The sequence below is a fragment of the Perognathus longimembris genome, chromosome 13 (assembly GCF_023159225.1).
Source record: "Perognathus longimembris pacificus isolate PPM17 chromosome 13, ASM2315922v1, whole genome shotgun sequence".
NCBI lineage: Eukaryota > Metazoa > Chordata > Mammalia > Rodentia > Heteromyidae > Perognathus > Perognathus longimembris.
This window is the reverse complement of record NC_063173.1, coordinates 8,870,997-8,894,358: the sequence shown is the minus strand read 5'-3', so window position 1 is coordinate 8,894,358 and position 23,362 is coordinate 8,870,997. Positions and strand designations below refer to the sequence as shown.

General features: G+C 47.6%; 1 protein-coding gene and 1 pseudogene across 4 annotated transcripts; both read right to left on the bottom strand.

Moving 5' to 3' along the window:
- Positions 1-1,771: 1,771 nt before the first annotated feature.
- Positions 1,772-3,195, bottom strand: LOC125361990 (annotated as a pseudogene).
- Positions 3,196-3,958: 763 nt separating this feature from the next.
- Positions 3,959-22,769, bottom strand: Prss23 (serine protease 23). Of its 4 annotated transcripts, XM_048360401.1 has the most exons (3): positions 14,528-14,641; positions 7,738-7,779; positions 3,959-6,355 (listed from the first exon to the last, which is right to left on the bottom strand). In XM_048360401.1, the coding sequence occupies exons 2-3, from the start codon at positions 7,746-7,748 to the stop codon at positions 5,188-5,190; spliced, it is 1,179 nt and encodes a 392-aa protein (XP_048216358.1). In that variant the 5' UTR covers positions 7,749-7,779; positions 14,528-14,641; the 3' UTR covers positions 3,959-5,187. The 4 variants fall into 4 exon arrangements, with proteins under 4 accessions (XP_048216358.1, XP_048216361.1, XP_048216359.1 ...); XM_048360404.1 differs by lacking the exons at positions 7,738-7,779; positions 14,528-14,641 and adding an exon at positions 22,696-22,769; XM_048360402.1 differs by lacking the exon at positions 7,738-7,779 and having other exon boundaries at positions 14,528-14,659.
- Positions 22,770-23,362: the final 593 nt, after the last annotated feature.

The window sequence follows — 23,362 nt, the reverse complement described above, 5'->3', positions numbered from 1 at the left end:
TTAAACTTCTTTCTCTTGGCTTCTGTGCAGACATGTTTTCCTGGTTCTCCTCTGACCTCATGGACTGTTTACACGTTTCCTGTGATCTCCTCTTCCTTCTCTTTCTCTACTGAACCTGAGATCTAAATGTTGGCAGACATGGCTCTTCCAACCCTTTTCAAGCTTCTTTTTCTTCCCAGATGATGACAATCCTACTCTGTAACTTTCAAATGCTATCCATATGCTGATTCCAGATTAGTAAGTCAAGTCAATCAGGTTCAGAGAGACAAAACAGTACATGATTCCTCTCAGCTGTGGAAGTTAGAGCTGAATCATAAACATGTGAAAATACACGCAGGATCATCTGCATATATACACAAACAAATTGACTAACGTATGGTATCCTGGGGGGGAGGGATTCCAGTGGTATAACTCCTACGAACAACTAACCATTTAACAAAATAAGTATTGGGAAGTTGAAACATGTTTTATCAGGAAAGGGCAAGGGAAGGGAAGAGGCATACAAATTGGGAGAGGAAGTGCAGGTGAATGTAGTCCTCCTATTTAATACAGTCTACATACGTGGAAATGGAACCGGGTAGAGGGGATAGGTGGGGTTGGGAGAGATGGGAGAGATCACCACTGATCAAGATGCAATGAACTCATAAACTGACACGCTCACTTGAAAACCCTTTGCACAACTATTTAAATGTAATAGAAATAAAATCAAATAAATGTATCAAAACTTGTTTTATGACCTAGCATATGGTCTGTCTTGAAGAATGTTCCATATATGTTCAAACTGAGTGTTCTGCTGCTTGAATTCCTTTAAAGTGTCAAAGTAGACGAACTACTAAAAACAAAAAGATCTTCATGCTGAGCTTTCCTGTCATCAAAGATTACACAGCACCACTTGGGTGTCTGGTTTAAATGTAATATAGTCAACAAGAGAAATCTTGATTTTCAGCACATCCCAAACCTAGCTATCTTCCCGCTCTCTGCAAATAGCATCTGGATTCTACATGGATGTATAGGCCCCAAACATAGGAGTCTCCCCTTTTTTGTCATGGGATTGAACTTGGGGGTCATACCAAGGGGCTCGTGCAGACATGGTCCCCTGGGCTTTATCCCTAGCCCACAGAATCATTCTTAATTGCTCTTTTCTTTCTTTTTAAAAAACATAGTGTATTTATGTGGACCTTACTATCAACATATACTCTATTCTAGGTGATTGCTATTCAATATTCTCTTCTACCTTAATCAAATCTACCTCTTTTTCTTCCCCAAATTACTAGTTTTTCTATTTCCATCCTCTACAATCCATTCTTTAATTAGCTCCAAAAGTGATACTATAAAATGCGAATCAACACTGCACAATGACTTCAGAGAGCCCGGGACATTTTCACCTTCAGAGACTTCTTCCTGCCATTAAAAATATTTAAAAACTGTGTTTTGTAACTGTGTTTTAACATTACATAATAAAACATAAATTCTATTATTTTCCTTTTGATTTCTCTTTGGCACGTCTAGGATTTGAACTTAGGGCTCACACTTACTAGGCAAGCACTCTACCACCTGAGCCAGACACCTAGCCCTGTTTTGCTTTAGTTATTTTTTGAGATAAGAATTTATGTTTTGTAAAAAACAAAAACAAGGCCAGCCCTGGACTGAAACCCTCCTGTTTAAACTTCCTCCGTAGCTAGGGTTACCCACCTAACTTTTTTTTTTTTTGTTGTTGTTGTTGTTTTTTGGAGATGCAAACCATCACAAATAGGCCTTTCACTTGTCACTATTAAAACTCTGAATTTTCAGTGGATTTGGGGGCTGGTGGTTCCTACCCATCAGCTCGCTCCACTTTGGCAGCGCTCTGGTCCCCAGTAGCTTTTCCAGAACTACCACCTTCACCGTGAAGCTCCATGAGTTTTCCCAATTGCAACTTGGGCTCCCTCGGCCCTTTTACTTTTCTAGCAAAGACATCCTGAGGGGGGATAGATAGACGGCCAGCCCTACCCATGCCTTTCCCAGTGATGGCGGCCATCAGTGTGTTAACAACGTCTTTGGAGTCACTTGTCTGCACTTCCGGGCCATGGGGCCCATCATCTTCTTCGGGGGTCTGGCGGACCTGCTGATGCGGGGCACTGGAGGCTTTGCGGATCGGATTGTTGAGTTTTCGTTCTTAGGAAAGCCAACACCGAACAGACGGAGCAGGTGACCCGCTGCAGTCTGGACGCTCCCGCGGTGGTCTGCCGCTGCCTGACCACGGAGCACATTTTGTCTCAGGTGAGATCCATGCCATGGAGGTTGGCCAGGCAGTACTTGCCCTGAACATCCTGGGTCATGAGCTTGAAGTTTCTCATTGTGGCTTCATCATTCTGCCAATCAGCGAGGCTCGCTTCGAACACCGGACCCGTGAGGTGATTTGGGTTCCCTGGGTCCTCATGACTAGTCTTTCCCCGATATTTCTTAGTGAACATGGACAGTGCTTTTACGTCATACCCAGTCTTGCTTAGGAAATGGATCAACCACTTTCTTCTTGGCTCCCTTTTGCTGCCTTTTTTTTGTAAGACACTTTTTCTTGACAACTGCCATGGTGTTGGGTCAGAGAGCCAAAAGGGCAGAAGTTCACCTGTTTGTTGTTGTGATTGCTCATCATATCCAATTTTTGGTTGAGATGGAGTCTTCTTAACTTGTTGTCCAGGTGGGCTCTTTTATTTGAAAAGAAATTCAAAAAATTGCATGAATTGCTAAATTATTGCAATCCCTAGACCCTTTGCCTACTCCATTTCATGTTCTTTATTAGATCTCATTAGGTCTCCGATTAAAATGTCCTAGAAAGTAGAATACATTCTGAAGTCATTTCTAGAACTCTCTCTCTCTCTCTCTCTCTCTCTCTCTCTCTCTCTCTCTCTCTCTGTGTGTGTGTTCTAGTACTAGGGATTAAACTGAAGGTCTCAACCTTACTCAGCTTGTTGGCTCATGGCTAGTGCTCTACCACTTGTATCATGTCTCCTTTCAGGGCAGCTTTTTTTGGTGGTTACTAGGAGATGGAGACCTCTTCCCAGGTTGGCTTTGAACTCTGAGTCTCTGATCTCAGCCTTGTGAGTAGCTAGGATTATAGGCATGAGCTACTGGCACTTGGGGAGAATTCTTACCTCCTGTCTTTGCTGGCCACCATCTTACCTTGAGTCTCTCTCCTGCCACCGTCTTCTTGTTCATCTGCCTTGGTCATACTAGCTGTGTTTCTTGAGTGGACCTAGGGGTGGAGGCCTCTCTTCTTCCTTTTAAGACTGCAAAGCAAATTGTTCTGGGATGCAGAAGTTTTGGGGCAGTGCTGTATCTCCCTGCTATGCTTTTATTTTATTTTATTCTGTTCTATATTCTTTGTGCTGGTACTGGGGCTTAAAACCAGGTCCTGAATGCTGTCTCTTAGCTATTTCCACTCAAGGTAGTATCTTCCATTTGAGCAACACCTCCCTTTCTAGTTGTTTTGTTTTTGTTTGGTTTTTTTTTTTTTTTGGTGGTTAATTGAAGATAAGAGTCTCATGGACTTTCCTGCTGGGTCTAGCTTTGAACTGTTATTCTCAGATCTCAGCCTCCTGCATTGCTAGGATTATAGGCATGAGCTACTGGCCCCGCATGCCTTGTATTTCCTGTGTGACTTGAAGGCCTGTGGCATTGTCTGAGTGCCTGTGGAGGATGCCCCTTTTTTGAAAAGCACAAGAAACGAGCTGCCAGGAGAATGCAAAGTGACAGTGCCCTCACTGTCCCAATCCAAGTGAGAATTACTCAGAGTACAACACAGAACACCTGCCTCAAGCTCAACAAACAAACAAAAAACCCACTGCAGATAGAGAGAAGTACTGAGAGTCTGAGAGCCATAATAAGAAAACATAGAATAAGTCAGTCGCTATGTATGATGATTATTGTGTTTATAAAACCTTCACCAGAGAGCAGATCCTGGTTCACTTTGCATTCTCCCTGTTTCTCTGCTTATATGTAGCCTAGAGCATTCCAGAGAAAGGGGCCCTTTTAAGACCAGGAAGAAAAAGCCACACTGGTTTTGCTTAAAGCAACTTTCAAGTAATTTTACTACAAAATGAGTGTAGTGAGAGAAGTTTCTAGATGGAACAAGTATACAGCTCTCAGAAGGCACATGGAAAACTATGCAGAATGATTGTGATTAGGCTCAATGACTGTGCCAAGCTTAAAACAAGTGGTTATTTTGTAGTGACCTCTGCAGAACAATGCATCCATTGTTCTCTGGAATTTAATTCATTTGAAGTTACTCCATCCAAATGATAAAACATCAGATGTGCTGCACTCCAGGGGTAAAATGGCATAATTATTTTTATTGTGACCCCACTGTTAGGTGGGAAGGATTACAGTCTGTTCTAATTAGGCCCCAACGATCATCTTTTGAAAATGAGCTAGGTCTTAAAAAGGTGATTGAAATCATGTTAAGTGAAGGAATTGGCATAAAGGATCCTGCCCACTCTGGTGTGACTGGAAAGTTGGCAGAGTCATCTGCAGACTTCCCACAAAGCAGAACAACAGTCTTGGAAGAGAAACTGTTTTCAAAAGTAAGGGTAGCTTGCTTGGGGTGTTGGTTTGCTATTAGGTACAATCTACTACGAGTATCAACACAGCCAACAAATTATTGTTTACTGTATAAGAACTATTATGCAAATGCCTCCAAGCCTAAACAATTATAACTCCCTGCCTAAGTATTGTGGAAGTTCTTAAAATGATGTGCAGTGGGAATATTACCATCTGGAAGACTAACAGGTGATTTTTTTTAAAAAAAAAACAAGGTATCTCAGAAGAAAACACATACAAACACAAACATACGTATTCATATGCCTGTATGCCACATATTTAATAGAAACCTTAGAGACGAGCTCAGACGAACTAAAAATGGAAGTCCTCAAAAAATACGTGATTAACTTAATTGCCAAATATTCCCTATTGTCCCACACCTGTGCTTTTCAGAAAGAAAAAAAAAATCTCGATGCCTAAGTATGTTTTCAAAACTGTGTACTGGAGGGATGTGATACACACACACACCAGCTTTTAGTGAGAAAGCTGGTCATGTTGGAATCTTACACACACCACACGCGTGTGCAGGAGCCCAGGGCAGAAGGGGCCTCTCCCACCTAAAGACGGGCAGGGCCTGGGGGTGGGGGTGGGGGTGGGGGGTGCAGAGCGGCCTCACCCCTCCCTGCAGTCGAGGTAATTTCCTTTGATCCAGTAGCAGATCTGGGCATACTTGAGCGGGGTGATCCTCACGGCCACGTTGAAGTCCTGCGGGGAGCCGTTCATGTCCACCCACTGGTGGCCCGAGAAGATGCCGATGACCTTGCGCTCCCAGCGGCGCTGCGGCCGCCTCCACATGCGCACGTAGACGCCCGAGCCGCTGGCGCCGGGCTGCGCGTCGCAGCGCTGGTACAGCAGGTCGTGCGTCTCGTCCCCGACCTCGCAGAAGCGGTACACCAGGTTGCCCGGGCGGTCGTTGTCGTAGCCGGAGAAGTGGATCCTGCCCCCGGGCAGCTGCTTGGCCGGGGGGCTCACCCCGATCCTCATGAACTTCCTCTTGTGCGGCTTCTTGAGCTCCAGGAGCGCGTAGTCGTAGTCCATGCCCAGGTCGTTGGCGTTGCCCTGGATCCAGCCCTTGGGCACGTGCGTGCGCTTCACGCGGATCCACTGGAAGCGCAGGGCCTCGGGCCCGGCGGCCGTGGCGTTGCGGGGGTGGGCAGGGGCGCCCCGGGCCCCGTCTTTGGGGTGCCGGGGTCTCAGGAAGCCCACCCGCAGCTTCTGCGTGCCCTTCACGTAGCTCTTGCCGTCGTGGATGCAGTGCGCCGCGGTGAGCACGTGCCGCTCGGCCACCAGCGTGCCGGTGCAGCCCGTGGACAGCTTCACGGACGTGGAGAACGGGTAGTTGAGCAGGAAGTCCTTGCCGAAGATGCTGAACCTGCTGTCGTGGCCGTAGATCTGCCGCTTGGCCCGGGCCCGCCCCGCCGCCCGCGCGCCCCGCGCCGCCGGGCCCAGCACGTAGATGCCCACGCGCGTCTCGGTGCGGCTGCCGTTGGAGTAGAGGGTCTCGTACGACAGGTACTGCCGGGCCTCCTCGTACGTGGGCAGGGGCGCGCCCTTGTGGCACTCGGGTCCGCACAGGGACGACACCTCCAGCTTGGCTTCGGCCCCGTAGTCCGGCTTGGCTAGGGTGTGGGTAGACTGAGGCAAGACCACGGGGAGGCGGTAGGCGGGCCAGGTGGGTTTCCAGGACGCACCGTGGGGAGCCCCCTGCCCCGCCACACCGAGCGGGAGGAGGACCAGGAAGAGGAGGCGTCCCGGGGGCCCCGCCATGCTGGGCACCATTCTGTAGAAACAGAAGCAAGCGGGTCAGGAGAGCTGGGCCAGGCCGGCGGCGTGGCCGTCGGGGATGCGGGGGGAGGAGCCCCCCAGAAGCCGCGGCCCCCACGGACATCCTCCCGAAACGTCTCAGCCACCTGCAGCCCCCGCTTGCCGTGTGATCTGGGCTTGCTTTCGCTTGATTCTAAGCCGTGTCCCCCTGTCCCTCTTGCCTCGCTTTCCCTTGTCTCTCTCATGTTCAGTAGCATAGGCGTTTGGAAGATTTTTAGGGTGACTTGTCATTGATAAAGTCATTCTGAATCACCTGTCTGACGGGGTGACCAAGGCATTCGCGGGGACAGTCCCACAGGGGCCGAGACTCCTACTGTGCACACGAGGGGTGCATTTGGGAGCTCCTTGCTTTCACTTTAGACAGGTATTGCCCATCATCGCTTTAGTCCCAGAGAAAGCAGGCCTCTAGCCATCAAAAACATTCCACTTGTGTTTGGATTTTGACATTTTAATTTTATTAATATACTCATGTGTTTGGATTACGTGGAACACTAACAAGATCTTTGTCCAAGAATGAAAGCTATCATAGTGCAACAGGTACGACAGTAAGATACTATTCATGAGTTACGAATTTATAAAGAATAATGCTGTTTTGTTCAGGTGGTCACCTGTGTTCTCAGGTAATGTGTTGCCTTAACGTGGGGCCTATGCTGGATGAATAATCAGGAGGTGGACTGATTCGTGGTGACTTTACAGGAGTGAGGTGGGAGCTCAGACAAAGGGGTAAAATCCGATGTGGGAAGAAGAACCAAGGAGGGGCTCTGAGGGAAGGGATGTGTGAAGTTGCATGGAAGTTGCGTAAGGTAAGAGAGACAGAAGGTGACACGGAGGGAGCCAGGGGTGTGTGAGTGCAGGGAAATGCGTGTCTGGGCAAGTCACTCGCGATTCCACCGTGTGCATCAAGTGTGGGGCAGAGGCGGGGGGGGGGGGCGTGGGCTGGGGTCCGGTGATGATGGGCTCTGTGTACCAAATACAGGAGTTTGCCTTCAATCACCCCCCACAAGAACAACAGCAGTGCAGAAGGCTCAAAGTACTCATCACCGTTGGAGCTTCTGTGAGCTCTGCCCGGCTGGGAGCCTGCTGGGTTCAGCTGAATCCACAGACAGCATGAGCCGCACAGCCGTGCACCCCAGCACAGGAAGGGGGTACGCTCAAGAGGGGGGGATTCGGTTCTTTTTATTATCTTCCTGTCAGAGGCACGAAGCTTCTGGGTACCCCGTGCTTGCTTATGTCTTTAACAGGAACCTCCCACCGATCTGAGCTGGTCCAGTCCTAAGCGCTAATCTTCATTCAAAACATCCACATGGTGGATTTCTAAAATAAGTGTGTTTCACTCACTTGAGAATCATTCTGCTCTATTCTGCCTCTTGAATTCCACTTCTGTCAAGGAAAATAGGGAGGAGAAAGACAGGAGTGAGGTCCAGAAAAAGGCAATTCCTGCCGGCCAATGGTGGCTCATGCCCATAATCCTAGCCATACATGAGGCTAAAATCTCAGGATTGAGGTTCAAAGCCAGCCCAGGAAAGTCCATGAGATTCTTGTCTCCAATTAGCCACCCAAAATCTAGAAGTGAAGCTGTAGCTTAAGTGATAGAGAGTTAGCCTTGATTAAAAAAAAAAAATAAAACAGCTCAGGGACAGTGTCCAAGCCCCCCGGACTGACACACACACACACACAACACACACACACACACACACACACACACACACACACACACACACCAGGAATTTATTAATTCCTTGACAGTCAACTTCTCTAGATCTAAGTAAGAGTCCCTAGCTTATTTCTGGAGAAGAAATACCTTTAATTTCCTCCCTTCCCTTCCTTTCCTCCTTTTGTGCAGGTACTAGGGCTTGAACTCAGGGGCCAGACACTGTCCTTTAGCTTTATTTCAGCACAAGTATGTAACTCTACCATGTGAGCCACAGCTCCACTTCTGGCTATTTGCTGGTTCACTGGAGATAAGAGTCTATGGACGTTCCTGCCTGGGCTGGTATAGAAGTTCAAGCCTCAGATTTTAGCCTCTTGTGTAGCTATAATTACAGGCATGAGCCACCAGTGCCTGGCTAATTATTTAAGTCTTTAAAGTGCATGGATACATGTACACAAATGCTTGCGCTTGTTGGTTTTGCTAAGACTAAAGGTTCTGAGCAGAGTAGGGAGGGCACGGTGGGACCAGTAGAATCCTCCCCGGCCATGGAAACTTGGCAATGGGATAGCCCGCGGGAGACCTGTGAGGCTTGGATCAGGGCCTGGGTCCGCCATCTACTGGCTGGGGACCCAGCTCTTGAGCTCTTCCAGAGTTTGAACATTTTCTTTATGGACGGTGATACCTAAGTGACGGAATGTCCTCCCCTGCAACACTCCAGAATGCCTCTCAAGTATGACATGGACTAAAAGGAATGAGGTGTCTCTTACATATTGTATCTCAGGCTCAGAACACCATTTCTTCCCCCCCCCCCCTTTGACTAATGGGGAGAATGTTAATTCTGCTAACACTGAGCAGATGTGCCGTACCAAGTTTTGTTTCAGCTTATCTTAGGAAAGGAGGCACAGAATCCAGAAGTCCAAGCTGCAAAGCATCTTGCTTTTAAAATATGATTCTTGGGAGAAAAGATAGGAGATGAGATACTAGGTTATGTATTTATTGTAAGTGGTGTGTAATATTTTCAATATGCAGGAAGAAATGATGGGCTGGTGTTATCATCTAGAATACAGATCTTTGAATCCCAAATCTGAAATCTGTACACTGATTAGGTTCTAAGAATAGGAGTTTGAGCAACCAATTGTATCAAAATTATTATAGTTTTATTTGGCTTTCTCTCTGTGTGTGTCTCTGTGTGTGTGTCTGTCTCTCTCTGTCTCTGTCTCTTTCTCTCTCTGCTAGGGCTTGAACTCATGGTCTCATGGTCTCACCTGGCTTTTTTGCTCAAGGCTGGCAATTTGAAACCACAGCGCCATGTCCAGCTTTTTAAGTGTCTCACTGACTTTTCTGTCCAAGCTGGCGATGGCCACCCTTGGACCTCAGTCTCCAGAGTAGTTGGTTTGGCTTTATCTTTTTCCTCCCCCAAACTGAAATGGTCCAGTTGATAAGGGTGTCAGGATAGAAAATCGCAGGAAAAAGTCTGAAGTGAGTACAAACACACTTTAAAGATTCCATCTAGGAACCTTGTCTTAATGAATTAATCCTCTCAGGTTTTCCAAATGCTTGAATCCTTGCTTATGTAAATTCTTTCAAAGGTGGTGGAGTATGCCCCAATTCACGTGTGCCCACTTTTTTTCTTAGTCTATGAAAAAGACACAATGTTTTTAGAAACCAGTTCATGCAAGGTACAGGGTACGGAGGGATGGGATGCAAACACTTGTCAACCGGACCACCCAACCTTCTTACTCCAGCCACTCAGTACAGAGGAGCCTTTGGCAAAACGGTAGATGATTACGTGCCAAGAACTTTTGCGATCACTTACAAATCACAGAATGCGAGTGGAAAATTCTACAGAGCCTAGTGTATGATAGACTCTTATTAATTCAGAGTCCTTTCAACTTAAACTGCTTACTTAGCCAAGCGTGAGGAAGGAGTCAGCCATCTAGGACAAAAGAAATTGATAAACCAACAGGGCAAGATAAAGTTTGAACTTGTTAGGCCCAGCTGTGTGTGTGCGTGTGCGTGTGTGTATGTGTGTGTGGTTAGTGCGGCTTGAATTCAGGGCCTAGATACTGCCCTTTGCTTTTCCACTCAAGCTTGGCATTTTATCACTTGAGTCACAGTTCCATTTCTAGCTTTTATGTAGTTAACTGGAGGTGAGGATCTCATGGACTTGCCTGCTAGGGCTGGCTTTGAACCTCACTTTTCAGAGCTCAGTGTCCTGAGCAGCTAGAATTATAGGCATGAGCCACCAGCAGCCAGCAGAAGCACTAAGTTCCCTATTGATTTATGTGATAAAACCTTGTCTGACAGCATTTTGTCTTGCTTAAAGTTTCTCTATGTCTCTGAAAGTTATAAAATTGCATGCTAAAAGATTTAAATTCACATGTAGAAATGAATGCACATTACTTTTAGAAAGTAGTGCACGCCAAATTATTCCAAATTGATTAGGGTTTCAAAGAGCTGGTCGAAAATGAACAGCTCACGTTGTGTGTTCTCAGCTTCAGCATGTGAACTGGATCTCTACTCAAGTTCCAGGCTTTCTTAGTTGTTCACCCCCCTTGATCAGAGGCGGATTTGGAATTCTCTGAATGGCAACCTAAACTACATTATCTCTTTGACTGGTCTTCCCAAGTCAAGGATTCTCAAATTTTATCAGATCAAAAAAGTCTGGGTTAGGGCTAGATTGCTTATAGTGTCTGCCTTGATGTTTATTGCTAAAGAGTTTGCTGTGGGAATGATGGAGGCTGTTAGTGTAGGGCCAAAGGACAAGAAAAAATCCCCTAATTGGGAGATAAGACTTCTATACCAATTTGGAAAACAAAAACAAACAAAAGAACCCACCATAAAAGATTCCAGCAGAGGGCAGCTAAGGGAATAGGATGAGTGGTGGAATGGCTGGGTGTGAATGCGATCAGAGAGACCATATAGGAAGGAGAGAGGTGAAACACAGGAGAGATCATATAGGAAGGAGAGAGGTGAAACACCCTACTATCCAAGAAGGGTCTTCTTGGAGGAATTTATACTTCATTCACATCAATAACATACCAAGAATGACTGTGAGACTTTAACGTTAGGTGGGCTTTGCATTAATTTTTCAACTGATTTGATAATAGAATTCACTCAGAAACAATTATTGTTTCTAGTTTTCTGCACCCTAGGGTAGCCTGTGTTATACACATTTAAACTGGACACTTCAGAATGAAAGTAGATGTATTAAAGACATTACCAATCTCACACACGGAAAGATAACACATGAGTTGAATAACTTTAATATCTCTGTCATATTTACAAATAGGTCACCTTATCCTTGTATTAATTGTCTAGAAAAATCTCGTGTGTATGTGTGTGTGTGCGTGCACACACACACGTGCCACACAGAACTCAGGGTCTGAGCTTTTTTGCTCTAGGTACTCTACCACTTGAGTTACACCTCCACTTCTGGTACTTTGCTGGATAATTAGAGGTAATAGTCTCAGATTTGTCTGCTTGGGCTGGCTTTGAACCATGATCCTCAGATCTCAGCCTCCTGAGTGGCTAGGATTACAGGCGTGAGCCGCCTGTGAACTGGCTCAAAACCTCCCATCTTAGAAAGTTAGGTTGCCAGGAGCTGGCAGCTCACACCTGAGATCTGAAGGATCATGGTTCAAAGCCAGACCGGACAAAAAAGTCTGTGAGATTCCAACTTCAAAACAACCAGCAAAAAGTTGCAAAAAGCCAGGCAGAAAGTCTGTGAAACTGTTTCCATAATAACCAACATAAAGCTGGGCTGGGATGTAGATTTAAGTATAGAGCACCAGCTAAGCAAGCAAGCCTAGCAAGTCTAGGGCCTTGAGTTTGAACCCCAGTACTAGCCAAAAAAAAAAAAAAAAGAACTCCAGGATGTATCCTAATTCTATCTAATGCTGGATGAAGACAATTTAGGTCTATAAGCCTTTACAAGATAAAGATTCCTTGTATCCCTAAGTTTTAAAGGTTTCCAACAGTGTTTTCATGCAACACTTAACCCAAATGGTAAATCAGAATGGAAAAAAGAAGTAGGCAAATATTTTTTTTCTCATGCTTAGTAATAGAAAAGTGTATTTATTTTCTAATTCTGGGTGTCTGACTCACAAGGGGTTTACCCGTTTTATGCTCTACCGGGCAAAGTGAGTTGTATCTCATTGGCCCGTGTCTCAATAGATTTATACTTTATGAGCTCACTCCCATTTCCTCAGCCTTCAAATGATCTTATAGCAAAGGGACTTTACCCATGATCTGATGTGCAAATCACAGTAATCTCTTTGGAAACTGGGCCTGAGGGAGACTGCCATCTCTTGTTCTACACTGAAATCTTCAAAGCTGCAACAACACCAGTCTCCTCAAGAGGGCCAGTGATTGAGAACGATTTAACTCCTCCAGCAAACAAGTACTGGGAGGAAAAACCCAATCCTTTGGACATCCATTCTCTATTGCACAGACTATGAATTCCTGTGACCACTATAAACAGTGACAACAGAAAGGAACCACAAGACAGTGCAAGAAGATGCTAGTTTGGGATACCACTTGGAAGGATTATGATCTGCTAGTGACATCTGAAGCTAAGGATTCTGAGCAGTGAAACCATGCTAATTCCTAAAGCAAATGCCTAAATCGTCTTCAGCCCAAATTGACATTCATTTTTCCTGAGTCACAGAACCTGATCAGGCAAAACAGACCCAACCACATCACAATTTAGGAATGACAGTTTTGTACAAGAACCTGGAGGGCACTTACAAGTCCAGCAACTCTAAATACAATCTCATGCTCCAAGTTTAATTTTCACTCTACTGGGTTTTAGCCCTATGGTCCTGAGACAAACCTGGCAGCAGAAAAAGAACAGAGTGCATAAAACTGTCAATGGTGAGACTATGGGAAACACATTCCCTGGAGTCCGAAAGAATTACACATAATAAAGAGTTACACATGAATCAAGATCCTAAAGGAACTATGAGAGAGATGTGTGGAGAACCTGAGACGTAAATGGGGCACACCAGGGCCAACAATGTTCTCAGACACTCTAATGGGCACTTTGGCACTTAACCCTATGGGCAGGAAAACTCACCCACATTTACCATCCACCTGCAGGAGCCAGTTAGTTTGGGAAAATGAGTTAGTTTGGAAAAATGCTTCCTTCCCATTTCAGGCACAGGAGAGCATGGCAAGTTCCTATCGGTCTTTAGGAAATTAAAAAAAATGTACAAGATTTGTTCATATGCTGATGTGTGTATAGGATCAAATACTTGCAGCAAATACAGTGGCTTCTGTGACATTTTATGTTTCTTCTTTCCCTTGCATTCTACGATTAAGATGTCTTAAAAGATAAGTATGACTTGTTTTAAATGCTGTCATGTACCGGTAGGGGTAGGTTTTCTTGGGGGTGGAGGTATTAGGCTTGAACTCATGGTCTGGATACTGTACCTTAGTTTCTTCTTTCTACTCAAGGCTGGTAATCTACCACTTCAGTCACAGCTCCACTTCCAGCTTTTTGCTGGTTAGTTGGAGATAAGTCTCATATACTTTCCAGCACGGGCTGGCTTTGAACCTCAGTCCTCAGAATTACAGGTGTAGGCGACCAATGCCTGGCGTACAAGTGGGATTTTTACATAATGTGCAAGAAATATCCCAATACTAATTTGCTCTAGGGGCTAGGGCCACAGTTGACTCAACTCTTCCCACGGAGCCACGGGAGGACAATTCTGGCAGGGGGGGCTACCTGTCCCAATGTCCACACAGAGACACCCCCCCCCCCCCGCAAGTTCCCTTGCAGAAGCAAGCCGGCCCCACTGACCAGCCCAGGGCTCTCCATCAACCACTGGCGGTCTCGGAATTCCTCTGGGTGTTGCCCCAGTGGGTAATAAAAGAAACAGGAGTTTTTATCAGCTGCTTTCTCATGAGATGTTTGAAAACAAACTTTTTTTTTTTTCTTTTCCTGGAGGGGAAGGGTGGCCGTTGCTTGATCTAAGCAGGTCTCCCCCCTCTCCTTTGGAAAGCTCTTGAACAGTCTATGCCTTCACCGTGAACGTGAGTGGGGAAGTTGGGGCCGTGTCTTCCTCCCACCAGCGTGCAGGTGGTTCGGACAGAGCTTTCCGCTCCCAGCCCCGGCCCGGCGCGGCCGCCCTTCCCCTGGCTGGTTAAGGTGTGTTCCCAATCACGTGTCCAGGTTAAACATTAATGTGCAGAACGTGATGGGACCGTCCGGAGGAGTGAACGCAGGGCACCTGAGTGGCAGTGGCGGGGCGCGCGTGGGGAATGGGGGCAGTGGGGGGTGCTCCTCCCCGTGCCCGGCTGCGGGACCGCTAGCCCACCCGGCTCTCCCCGGAGCTCCTGCGGGCTCCGATCCCAGCCCCGGACCTCGGACGGCAGCTGCCCCCCCCCCCCCCGCAGCTCCCCCGGCTCGCGCCGCCCCGGCCGGCCCTTTGTCCCCGCTCTCCAGCCTCCCGGCGCCCCGCGCCCCGCACTCACCCGCGCCGAGCAGCCCGCCGGGCCGCGGCTCGCAGCGCCGCTCAGACAGGTGTGGGCGCGGGGAGGGCGCGCGCGGCTCCCATGCCGGCCCCGCCGCGCCTCCGAGTGCCGCGCGCTCGCTCGCCGCCCGCGCCTCCCGGGCCCGCCCGCCCCGCCTCCCGCCCCGGCCCAGCCGCCGCCCGCAGCCCGCGCCCCTCCCCTCGCCGCCCGCCTCCAGCCGCCCCGAGGGCCTGCGGCCCAGCGGGCCCCCCCTCCCACCCCCACAGGGGGCCCCGGGCGGCGGATCGCAGCCCTCTCCGGGCTCGAGGGCACCCGCCCGGGCCGGGGCCCCCGCACCCACGCGGGGCCGTCCTGCCCGGAGTCTGCGTCCACCGCGCCGGCACACAGCGCTCCTCCGGGCCGCTCCCCGCCGCCCGGCGCGCGAGGCTGCGTGCCCGCCGCTCCCGGAGCCTCCGGGCACCTGCGCGCGGGACGCGCGGGACGCTCGGGCGCGCCGGGCTGCCTCCGGCCAGCTCCACCGTCCCCACGCGGTGAAACCCGGCGCTCCGTGGGCGACACCGCACCAGCCGACTGCGGTGGGGGCCGGGGAGGCCCTGGATTTGGCCTTGGTTGGGGGAGCCGGGGCACCCCGCTGGCTGGCGGGGCTCCTCCGGATGGCTGAGCCTCGGCGGTCTGCGCCTTCAAGCTGGCTGGTGCTGACCGTGCCCTTGGCGGATCCAGTGCCAGAGCTTTGCTGTTCTCCCCCAGCGCCCTGGAGGAATAGAGGGAACGCAGACTGGCATCGGTGAGGAGCCAGCGGCCAGCTAGACAGGGCGCGGGACACCTGGGCCCCCAACTCATGGTAAGGGCTGGGGGTGTGGAGAGGTTTCATCCTGCTCAGAATCACACAGGTGTTGAATAGTCAGGCGAGATTTCCACCCGAGGTGGTGGTGATGATGTGTGTGTATGAGTGTGTGTGTGTGTGTGTGTGTGTGTGTGTGTCAAGAGCCTGGCTTTCAGTTTTCCTGTCAAACCCTGTTCTTGCAAAGAGAAGAGCCTAGCACCCAATGGTTGCACACCAGGGTGTTAATGACATGCCTGATGTATTTGCTTTAGCAATAGCTTTTACTTAGAAATGTCCCAAACACTTTATTACGGTGTTTTTTCCAGGGACCTGGTATTACCTACTATCTTCAGGGCACATTTTCCTTAGATCTCCCTAGTCTTGGCTGACATTTCCTTTGAAAGTCAGTACTCCGTTAATATAAAGATAGACATAAAAGCAGATATAAACTTACAGTGTCTAAACCATTGGAGAAGAAAACCAAGACAAATGGATGAATTGTACATGAAAGCTCACTTCTGGAAAGGCAAGATGTAAATGAGTCTGTTCCTCAAGCACTGACAGTCCACGGAATGTTAGCCACGCCCACTGCTCCGCTGGGGCATCTTTGCATTCTTGAAGATTGACTGTCCCATCCCAGAATGGGAGATGGCCTCTGCTCACTCCAGCCGGCTTTCCTCCCTCAAGCCCACCACATCTTTTGTTCATCCCAAGTCACTGCGGTATTTGTCTTTCACCTGAAATGTTAAAGCTGCTCTTGCTGAAAAGACTGACTCTTAACGCTATCTGGTGATGAAGAAAGCAAGATAAAGAGCTTAGTATCATTGCGTTCCTATCATGTCTGTCCTCCTCCTCCTCCTCCTCCTCCTCCTCCTCCTCCTCCTCCTCCTCCTCCTCCTCCTCCTCCTCCTCCTCCACCTCCTCCTCCTCCTCCTCCTCCTCCTCCTCCTCCTCCTCCTCCTCCTCCTCCTCCTCCTCCTCCTCCTCCTCCTCCTCCTCCTCCTCCTCCTCCTCCTCCTCCTCCTCCTCCTCCTCCTCCTCCTCCTCCTCCTCCTCCTCCTCCTCCTCCTCCTCCTCCTCCTCCTCCTCCTCCTCCTCCTCCTCCTCCTCCTCCTCCTCCTCCTCCTCCTCCTCCTCCTCCTCCTCCTCCTCCTCCTCCTCCCCCCTCCTCCCCCCGCCCTATGTAGCCCAGGCTGGCCTCAAGTCCACAATTCTCCTGCAGCTGTCTCCCAAGTGCTGGTATTCCAAATGTGCATACACTACTTTACCAGGCTCAACTTTTGAGTTGACTGACATTACTCAGCTCAGAATGTAGATAGGTGCATCCTTTGAGAGATATTTTGTTCAAGAGCATAATAATACAAGGTTGACCTATCCTGTTGCTTGCTTGTGTTTTTTTCACTCTGACCCTTAAGCTTTCTTGGCAAATCAAGCACCAACAGACCTTCAGCCTTAGATGAGGCCCAGATCAAGCCAGGATGTGCATGCGAGATCAAGATGCCACAGCAGGGACCAGCGGCTCCTGAATCGAGTCACTGCCCCTTAGTCCACCACGGGCAAGCAGGATGCTTTGCACAGGAAAATATATATATATATATATATATATATATTTTTTTTTTTTTTGCCAGTCGTGGGCCTTGGACTCAGGGCCTGAGCACTGTCCCTGGCTTCTTCCCGCTCAAGGCTAGCACTCTGCCACTTGAGCCACAGCGCCTCTTCTGGCCGTTTTCTGTATACGTGGTGCTGGGGAATCGAACCTAGGGCCTCGTGTATCCGAGGCAGACACTCTTGCCACTAGGCTACATCCCCAGCCCCACAGGAAAATATTTTGAAAGCATGCTCATGACGGTGGATTCCCCACAATCAAGGGCAGCCTGCGCCCCATCCCTACTCCAATCAGTGATTACTTTCTCTTGCTCCCAGTAAAAATAAAAAATAAAAAAGTTTTGCCGGTCGTGTGTGTGTGTGTGTGTGTGTGTGTGTGTGTGTGTGTGTGTGTGTGTGTGCTGGTACTGGGGCTGGAACTCAGGGCCTGGATGATAGTCTTTAACATTTCTATTCAAGACTGGCACTCTACCCTTTGAGCTATATCTCCATTCTGGCCTTTTGCTGGTTAATTGGAGATCATCTTCTCACAGACTATCTGTGTGGGCTGGCTTCCATCCATGATCCTCAGATCTCAGCCTCCTGAGTAGCAAGGGTTACTAGGTAGTAGCTGGGCTCTGGGGGTGGGGGGGGGTGCCTGACTTTGCCTATCTTAGTTATCATATGTGCCTTGGCCTCCTGTCTGTTTTAGGGTCTGTTGCTAACTAGTTGTATAACTCTTAGGTTGTCTTTGTCACAGCTACCTGGACACCGATCCTGATAGATTTTGAGAGTATGGTGGACTTCGAGAGGAAAGTCTTGTATAAAGAGCAAGGTGCCCTTCCTTGTGCTGTGCTTAAATTCTGTTTTTGTGTTTTTTTTTATCCTTTGTACTTATCCATCTTCCTTATCCCCAGGAAATGGGGGTGGCAGGGACTTCATTGCTTCTTAAAAACAGTTCAATTTCCTACTGGTAATGTATTTGAGAATAACTTTTATGTGCATGGCAGTTGAGTGGTTAAAATGTGTTTGGAGATAGGCATCAGTGGTTTATGCCTGTAATGCTAACCACTCAAGAGTTGAGATCAGGGGTGTTGCAGTTCAGACACAGCATAGGACGCAGTACAAAACAAATGTTTAACTGGATGGTTGGACACAGTGGCTCACATCTGTAATCCCAGCTACCGGACAAGTCAGGAAAATTATAGTTCAAGCAAACTTGGGCAACTAATTTGTGAGATCCTATCGCAACTAACAAGCTGAGTATGGTGATATATATTTGTAACCCCAGCTATGAAAAAAGTATAGATGGAAGAACTATGGTCTAATCTTGCCCCAGGAGAAAATTGAGACTGTATTAAAAACTAATTCAGGTGAAAAAAATGGCTGGGGGTGTGGCTCAAATGGCAGAATACTATCTAGTACTAGACCTGAGTTCAAACCTTAATATCTCCAACAATAGAAATAGACAGCTATTATTCCTACTGTGAATGGTCATGAAAAATTACTGAATGAATGAGTTTGATATGGTACCACGATTGTGCTTTGTCTTCTCTACCAGTCTCCTTCAAGCCATTATCGATCTGCTCATTGGATAAGCCTCTATTGAACCACTGCTACTTCCATGTCCATATATGTATATATATGTATATGTATATATGTATATGTATATATATGTGTACTGTTTTAAGGGCAGTAAAAGGTTGTTACTTTTTTGCAATGCTGGAATTAAAACCTTACATGGTTAAAAATTCCATATTTAAAGAGAATCTAATGCTACAAGCCACTAAAAAATCATTAAAACAAAATAATATATATTTGTGTTACATTGGAAGCTTTCTAAAAATTCCCATTTTTGTTAGAGAGTATTTTGTGTTGAGTGTTTAGAGTCATTTTTCTGAATATAAACTATCATGTAAAATATGTAATATTTGTATAACATATCCTTGAGTTACATCATCACACTGGCACAGGTGGTACTTTGAGAAGAAAAAAAAAATACAAACCTACACAGCAAAGTAAAGCTTACTCTAATTCTGCTTTCAAGAGTACAGTAACCTGAAACCAACAGGAAGAGCAAGAGGCTTTGGGGCCTGGCAATTTTCTGTCTACTGTGGGCATCAGTCTAAATTGAAAATTAGAAATATTTTGACATAACTGTGTGTTTCTCACTTCCTCTGGTCATAGAGGAAGTCTCCAAAGGCTAGAGCCGGGCTCTAAGATGCTCTCAAACTTACATGTTGACCCTCATGTCCAAGAAAACAAAAGATATATAAAAAAGTTTGACTCTAAAATTTCTAAAAAGCCTTTCAGAAAATTCTTTTGTTTTCAATATGTGTTGATAGCTATCCATGAATATTGGATTCTCTTTTCTCTCCTACAAAGTAAACTTTTATGTGGTTAGGTATGGAGTCTGGATATTTGAACTCAATGTCTTTCATGAGGGCTCTTCTGGCAAATTCTACTCATTTTCAAGCTCAAATGGGAAATTTCTTAAGAATTCCACTTATCTAAATAAATGTGTAATTTCGTGCTGTTTTCAGGGAATTTCCTTTATAGTCCTCAAAGTTTTCCTAGAGAGCTCTTTTGTTGTTGTTGTTGGTGTGTGTGTGTGTGTGTGTGTGTGTGTGTGTGTGTGTGTGTGTGTGTGTTGGTGGGGATGGGGGGGTGGGGTGGGGTGGGGGTGAGGGGGTAGGGTGGAGGGAGGGAGGGGCTGGAGCTTCAACTCAGGGCCTGGACACGGTCCCTGAGCTTTTGTGCTCAAAGCTAGTGTTCTACCATTTTGAGCCACCGCTCCATTTCTGGCTTTTTGGTTGTTAATTGCAGATAAAGAATCTCACAGACTTTTCTGCCCAAGCTGGCTTTGAATCATGATCCTCAGAGCTCAGCCTCCTGAGTAGCTAGGATTGCAGATTGAGCCAACCACACCTGGCTTTAGAAAGCTCTTAGTGTTGGTTCAATGTTTACATAATAAATGATTGACTAAATGAATGCTTAAAATTACAATTAGCTTAAGCCAGATGTGCTAATGGCTCATACCTGTAATCCTTGTTGTTTATGAGGCTGAGATCCAGAGGACTGAATTTTGAAGCCAAATGAGACAGAGAAGTCTGAGGGACTCCATCTCCAATTAACCAGCAAAAAGCTGCACTGGAGGCAAGGCTTAAGTGTTACAGTGCCAGCTGTTAAAAAGCAAGCTGAGTGGGAATACAAGGCCCTGAATTCAAGTCTCAGTACTGATAAAAAAGTTATAATTAGCTTAAAATAGCTTGCTGATCATTATAAGCAAGACACACTAAACATGCAATTTTACTCCAGGTTTCCAATATTTTCCAGGATATGAATCCCAATTTCTGTTTGGTGTCTGCTTACCATTATTTCCTCACAGGTCATATTAGTCCAATAATAACTGTGATTTCACTCACATTTCTCCACTTGTGCTGTGACTATAGGATGGCGCTCGAGGTGCCCATTGCCCTGATTTTTTCACATTCTGGCTGATTTTCTGTGCCATGTTTTGGAGTAGGCTCTGTTTACAGCTGCCAGTGTCCCCTCAATTGCCTTGCCAGCCTATCTGACATGATCATAGACACCTACAGGACGAACTATTTCCCCAACTGTTTCTTCCTGTGAACACAAGGCTAGTTGAATATGTGTTTCCAATGTCAATGTTCTGAGAAGTCCTGAGTGAAGAAATCTGGTCAATCTTATATATTCAAATTACCCAGTCTTACTAGATGGTTCCTCCTCCTCCTCCTCCTCCTCCTCCTCCTCCTCCTCCTCCTCCTCCTCCTCCTCCTCCTCCCTTCTCCCCCTCCTCCTCCTCCTCCTCCTCCTCCTCCTCCTCCCCCCTTTCTTCCAATATGGAAGATCTCACAAAACAGTATGCATGAAACCCTAGGTTCGATTCCTCAGCACTACATAAAAAGAAAAAGCCAGAAGTGGTGCTGTGGCTCAAGTGGTAGAGCGCTAGCCTTGAGCAAAAGGAAGCCAGCGACAGTGCTCAGACCCTGAGTTCAAGTCCCAGGACTGGCAACAAAAAAAAAGCCAGACCGAAGGTGTGGTTCAAGTGGTTGAGAGTCAGCTGAGCAAGCCAGCCAGCTGAATATGTACCAAGCCCTGAGTTTAAACCCTAACACTGGTGGCTCTCACTTGCAATCTTAGCTTCTCAGGAGACTGAGGTCCGAGTATTGTCGTTGAAAGCTAGCCCAGGCAGGAAAGTCCATGAGACTTTTTATCTCCACCTCACTACCAAAATGCTGGAAATTGAGATTGGCTCAGGTAGTAAAGCACCAGCCTCAAGTGATAAAAGCTAAGAGATAGCACGTAGGCCCTGAGTTCAAACCACAGCACAAAATAAAGTAAAACAGAATAAAAGAAAAAAAGAAAAAGCCTACTACAGTATCACATCTTATAAAAAGTATTTACATTGACCTTTGATTTTCTTCAACAACTTTCTCATAGCCGTTATCATTGTCATTTGTAAAATTCTCAGTTTACATTTTCTCTGTATTCCTAGTGAATCCTGAGCTTGCTTCGCCAGTCGGCACCATTTTAGACTGCATCTGTCAGTCAGAAACTTGGTAGGACCTCGATTCACCTTAGACTGGTTCAGGAAAAGCGACCTTAATGAGGTGCCTCCCTCTGGAGGTGAGGATGGGATTGAGGGACCAAACAAGGACAAGAGGCACCAAGATGCAGGGACGGTAGGCAGCCATCGCCAGGTGACACGCTGCCGAGGGTGAGCAAGGGGAGGAAGTGTGCCTGCCCCGCTATCTACTGGCCAGAGAGGTGTAAAACTGCTCTCCACGGAGGAAAGGAGTGGACAAGAAACCTGTGCCCCCTTCTCCCACGCTCTGGTCCCCTGAGCTAGCAGAGTCAGCTCGCAAGGAAGCTGGGTTGGGCCATGCCCAAGGACCAGCCTCCTTGCTGGACACAGGGTTGAGGATGGGTGGGTGGGAGGCACACTGGGAAAGCCTGGGTTCTCATGTTCACGCTGGGGCTGGGTGGGGTGACTTGTTCCTGCCTCATAGACTTACCCTGATGAAATTTGAAAATAGATTAAAAACTATGATCATGTCATACAATGCCTGATTCTCGTATTACTTTTACTACTCATTGCTATTATTGTTATGACCATGCTCTGAATAGCCTTGCTTAGAAAAGGTAGTTGAGTCAGGAATCATGTGTGGCTTCGATTGTGCCTCTTACACACACACACACACACACACACACACACACACACACGCCAGTAGGAGCAGCAGGGGAGCGAGTGGACAGGGGTGGAGGTGGAGGGTTGCAGATTGGGGTAAAAGTTAGCGGAAAGATGGCCCAGTGCTTGTGGCTGCAATCATCGGTCAGTTGGATCTTGGAAACCAACTCGAGGGAGCTAAACTTGAGACCTGACTTGCCGCTTTGGGCAGATAGTTTCCACACTTTTTAGCCAAAGTCTGAGCCATGTGGGTTTCCTTCAGCTTCTGTGAGGTGAGTAACCGACAAGCCAGCCTGTCCTGAGCATGCCACATTCACCGCGGGAAGGGCCAAGGGTGCCTCACCTTTGGGTGGAGAGGCAGCTTGCTTCCTCTCCTGCTCCTTCAGAGGGGAACCTGCTTGCTTGGTACACAGATTAAGGAAACCACGAGAATAACCCTGCTTTCACTTCAAAGAGGGCCAAGAAGGAGGAAGGAGGCTTTCCTGCCTGGGAGAGAGGGGGCCTTCTCAGCGGGGTGAGAAGACCCCCCCCACTAGGAGCTGGACTTACCACATGAAGACACACAGATCCCCCACCGAAACTCCGTCCCTGACCTCTGGAGGAAGGAGATGTTGCGAGAGTGACTGTTCCGCCAGTGATGGTCACCTTGGGAGGAGGACCCGTACTGACACCAGCAGCTGCAGGTGCGGACTTTCTTATCCGAGTTTCCGGCAGACTAAAATTAGTGAGAATACAGCCCTTAGATGCTGTGAGATCGGTGAGTAGGTGCTCAGCTATTCATGCCTGCCCACTGGGAAAGCAAGACATAAACCCCAACTATTAATATACAGCTCAGGTTACCCCACTCCAAGCCTCATGTTCTCCTAGTCAACCTGACCTTGGGCTCTCTTGCTTTCCATACGGCATTCAAGTATGTTGTGTCTCCACTCAAGGTTGGCTGGGGCCTTGTTTGAATAACTGCTCATACCCAGAATGAAGCATAATGTCCAGCGAGTAGTGGACTTTTTTTTTTTTTTATCAAATAGGGATTGTAGGTGACAGAGTTGTAAGCAGTATGCTGACAATAAGAGTGGATTCCTCCTACCACTGTGACATCAAAATGACATGACGTGTGTGTGTGCGCGCGCGTGTGCACGCACACACGCATGCACGCTGATACTGGGTCTTGAATCAGTACCTCAAGCTCTCATTTGTTTGTCTCACCCAAGGCTAAAGC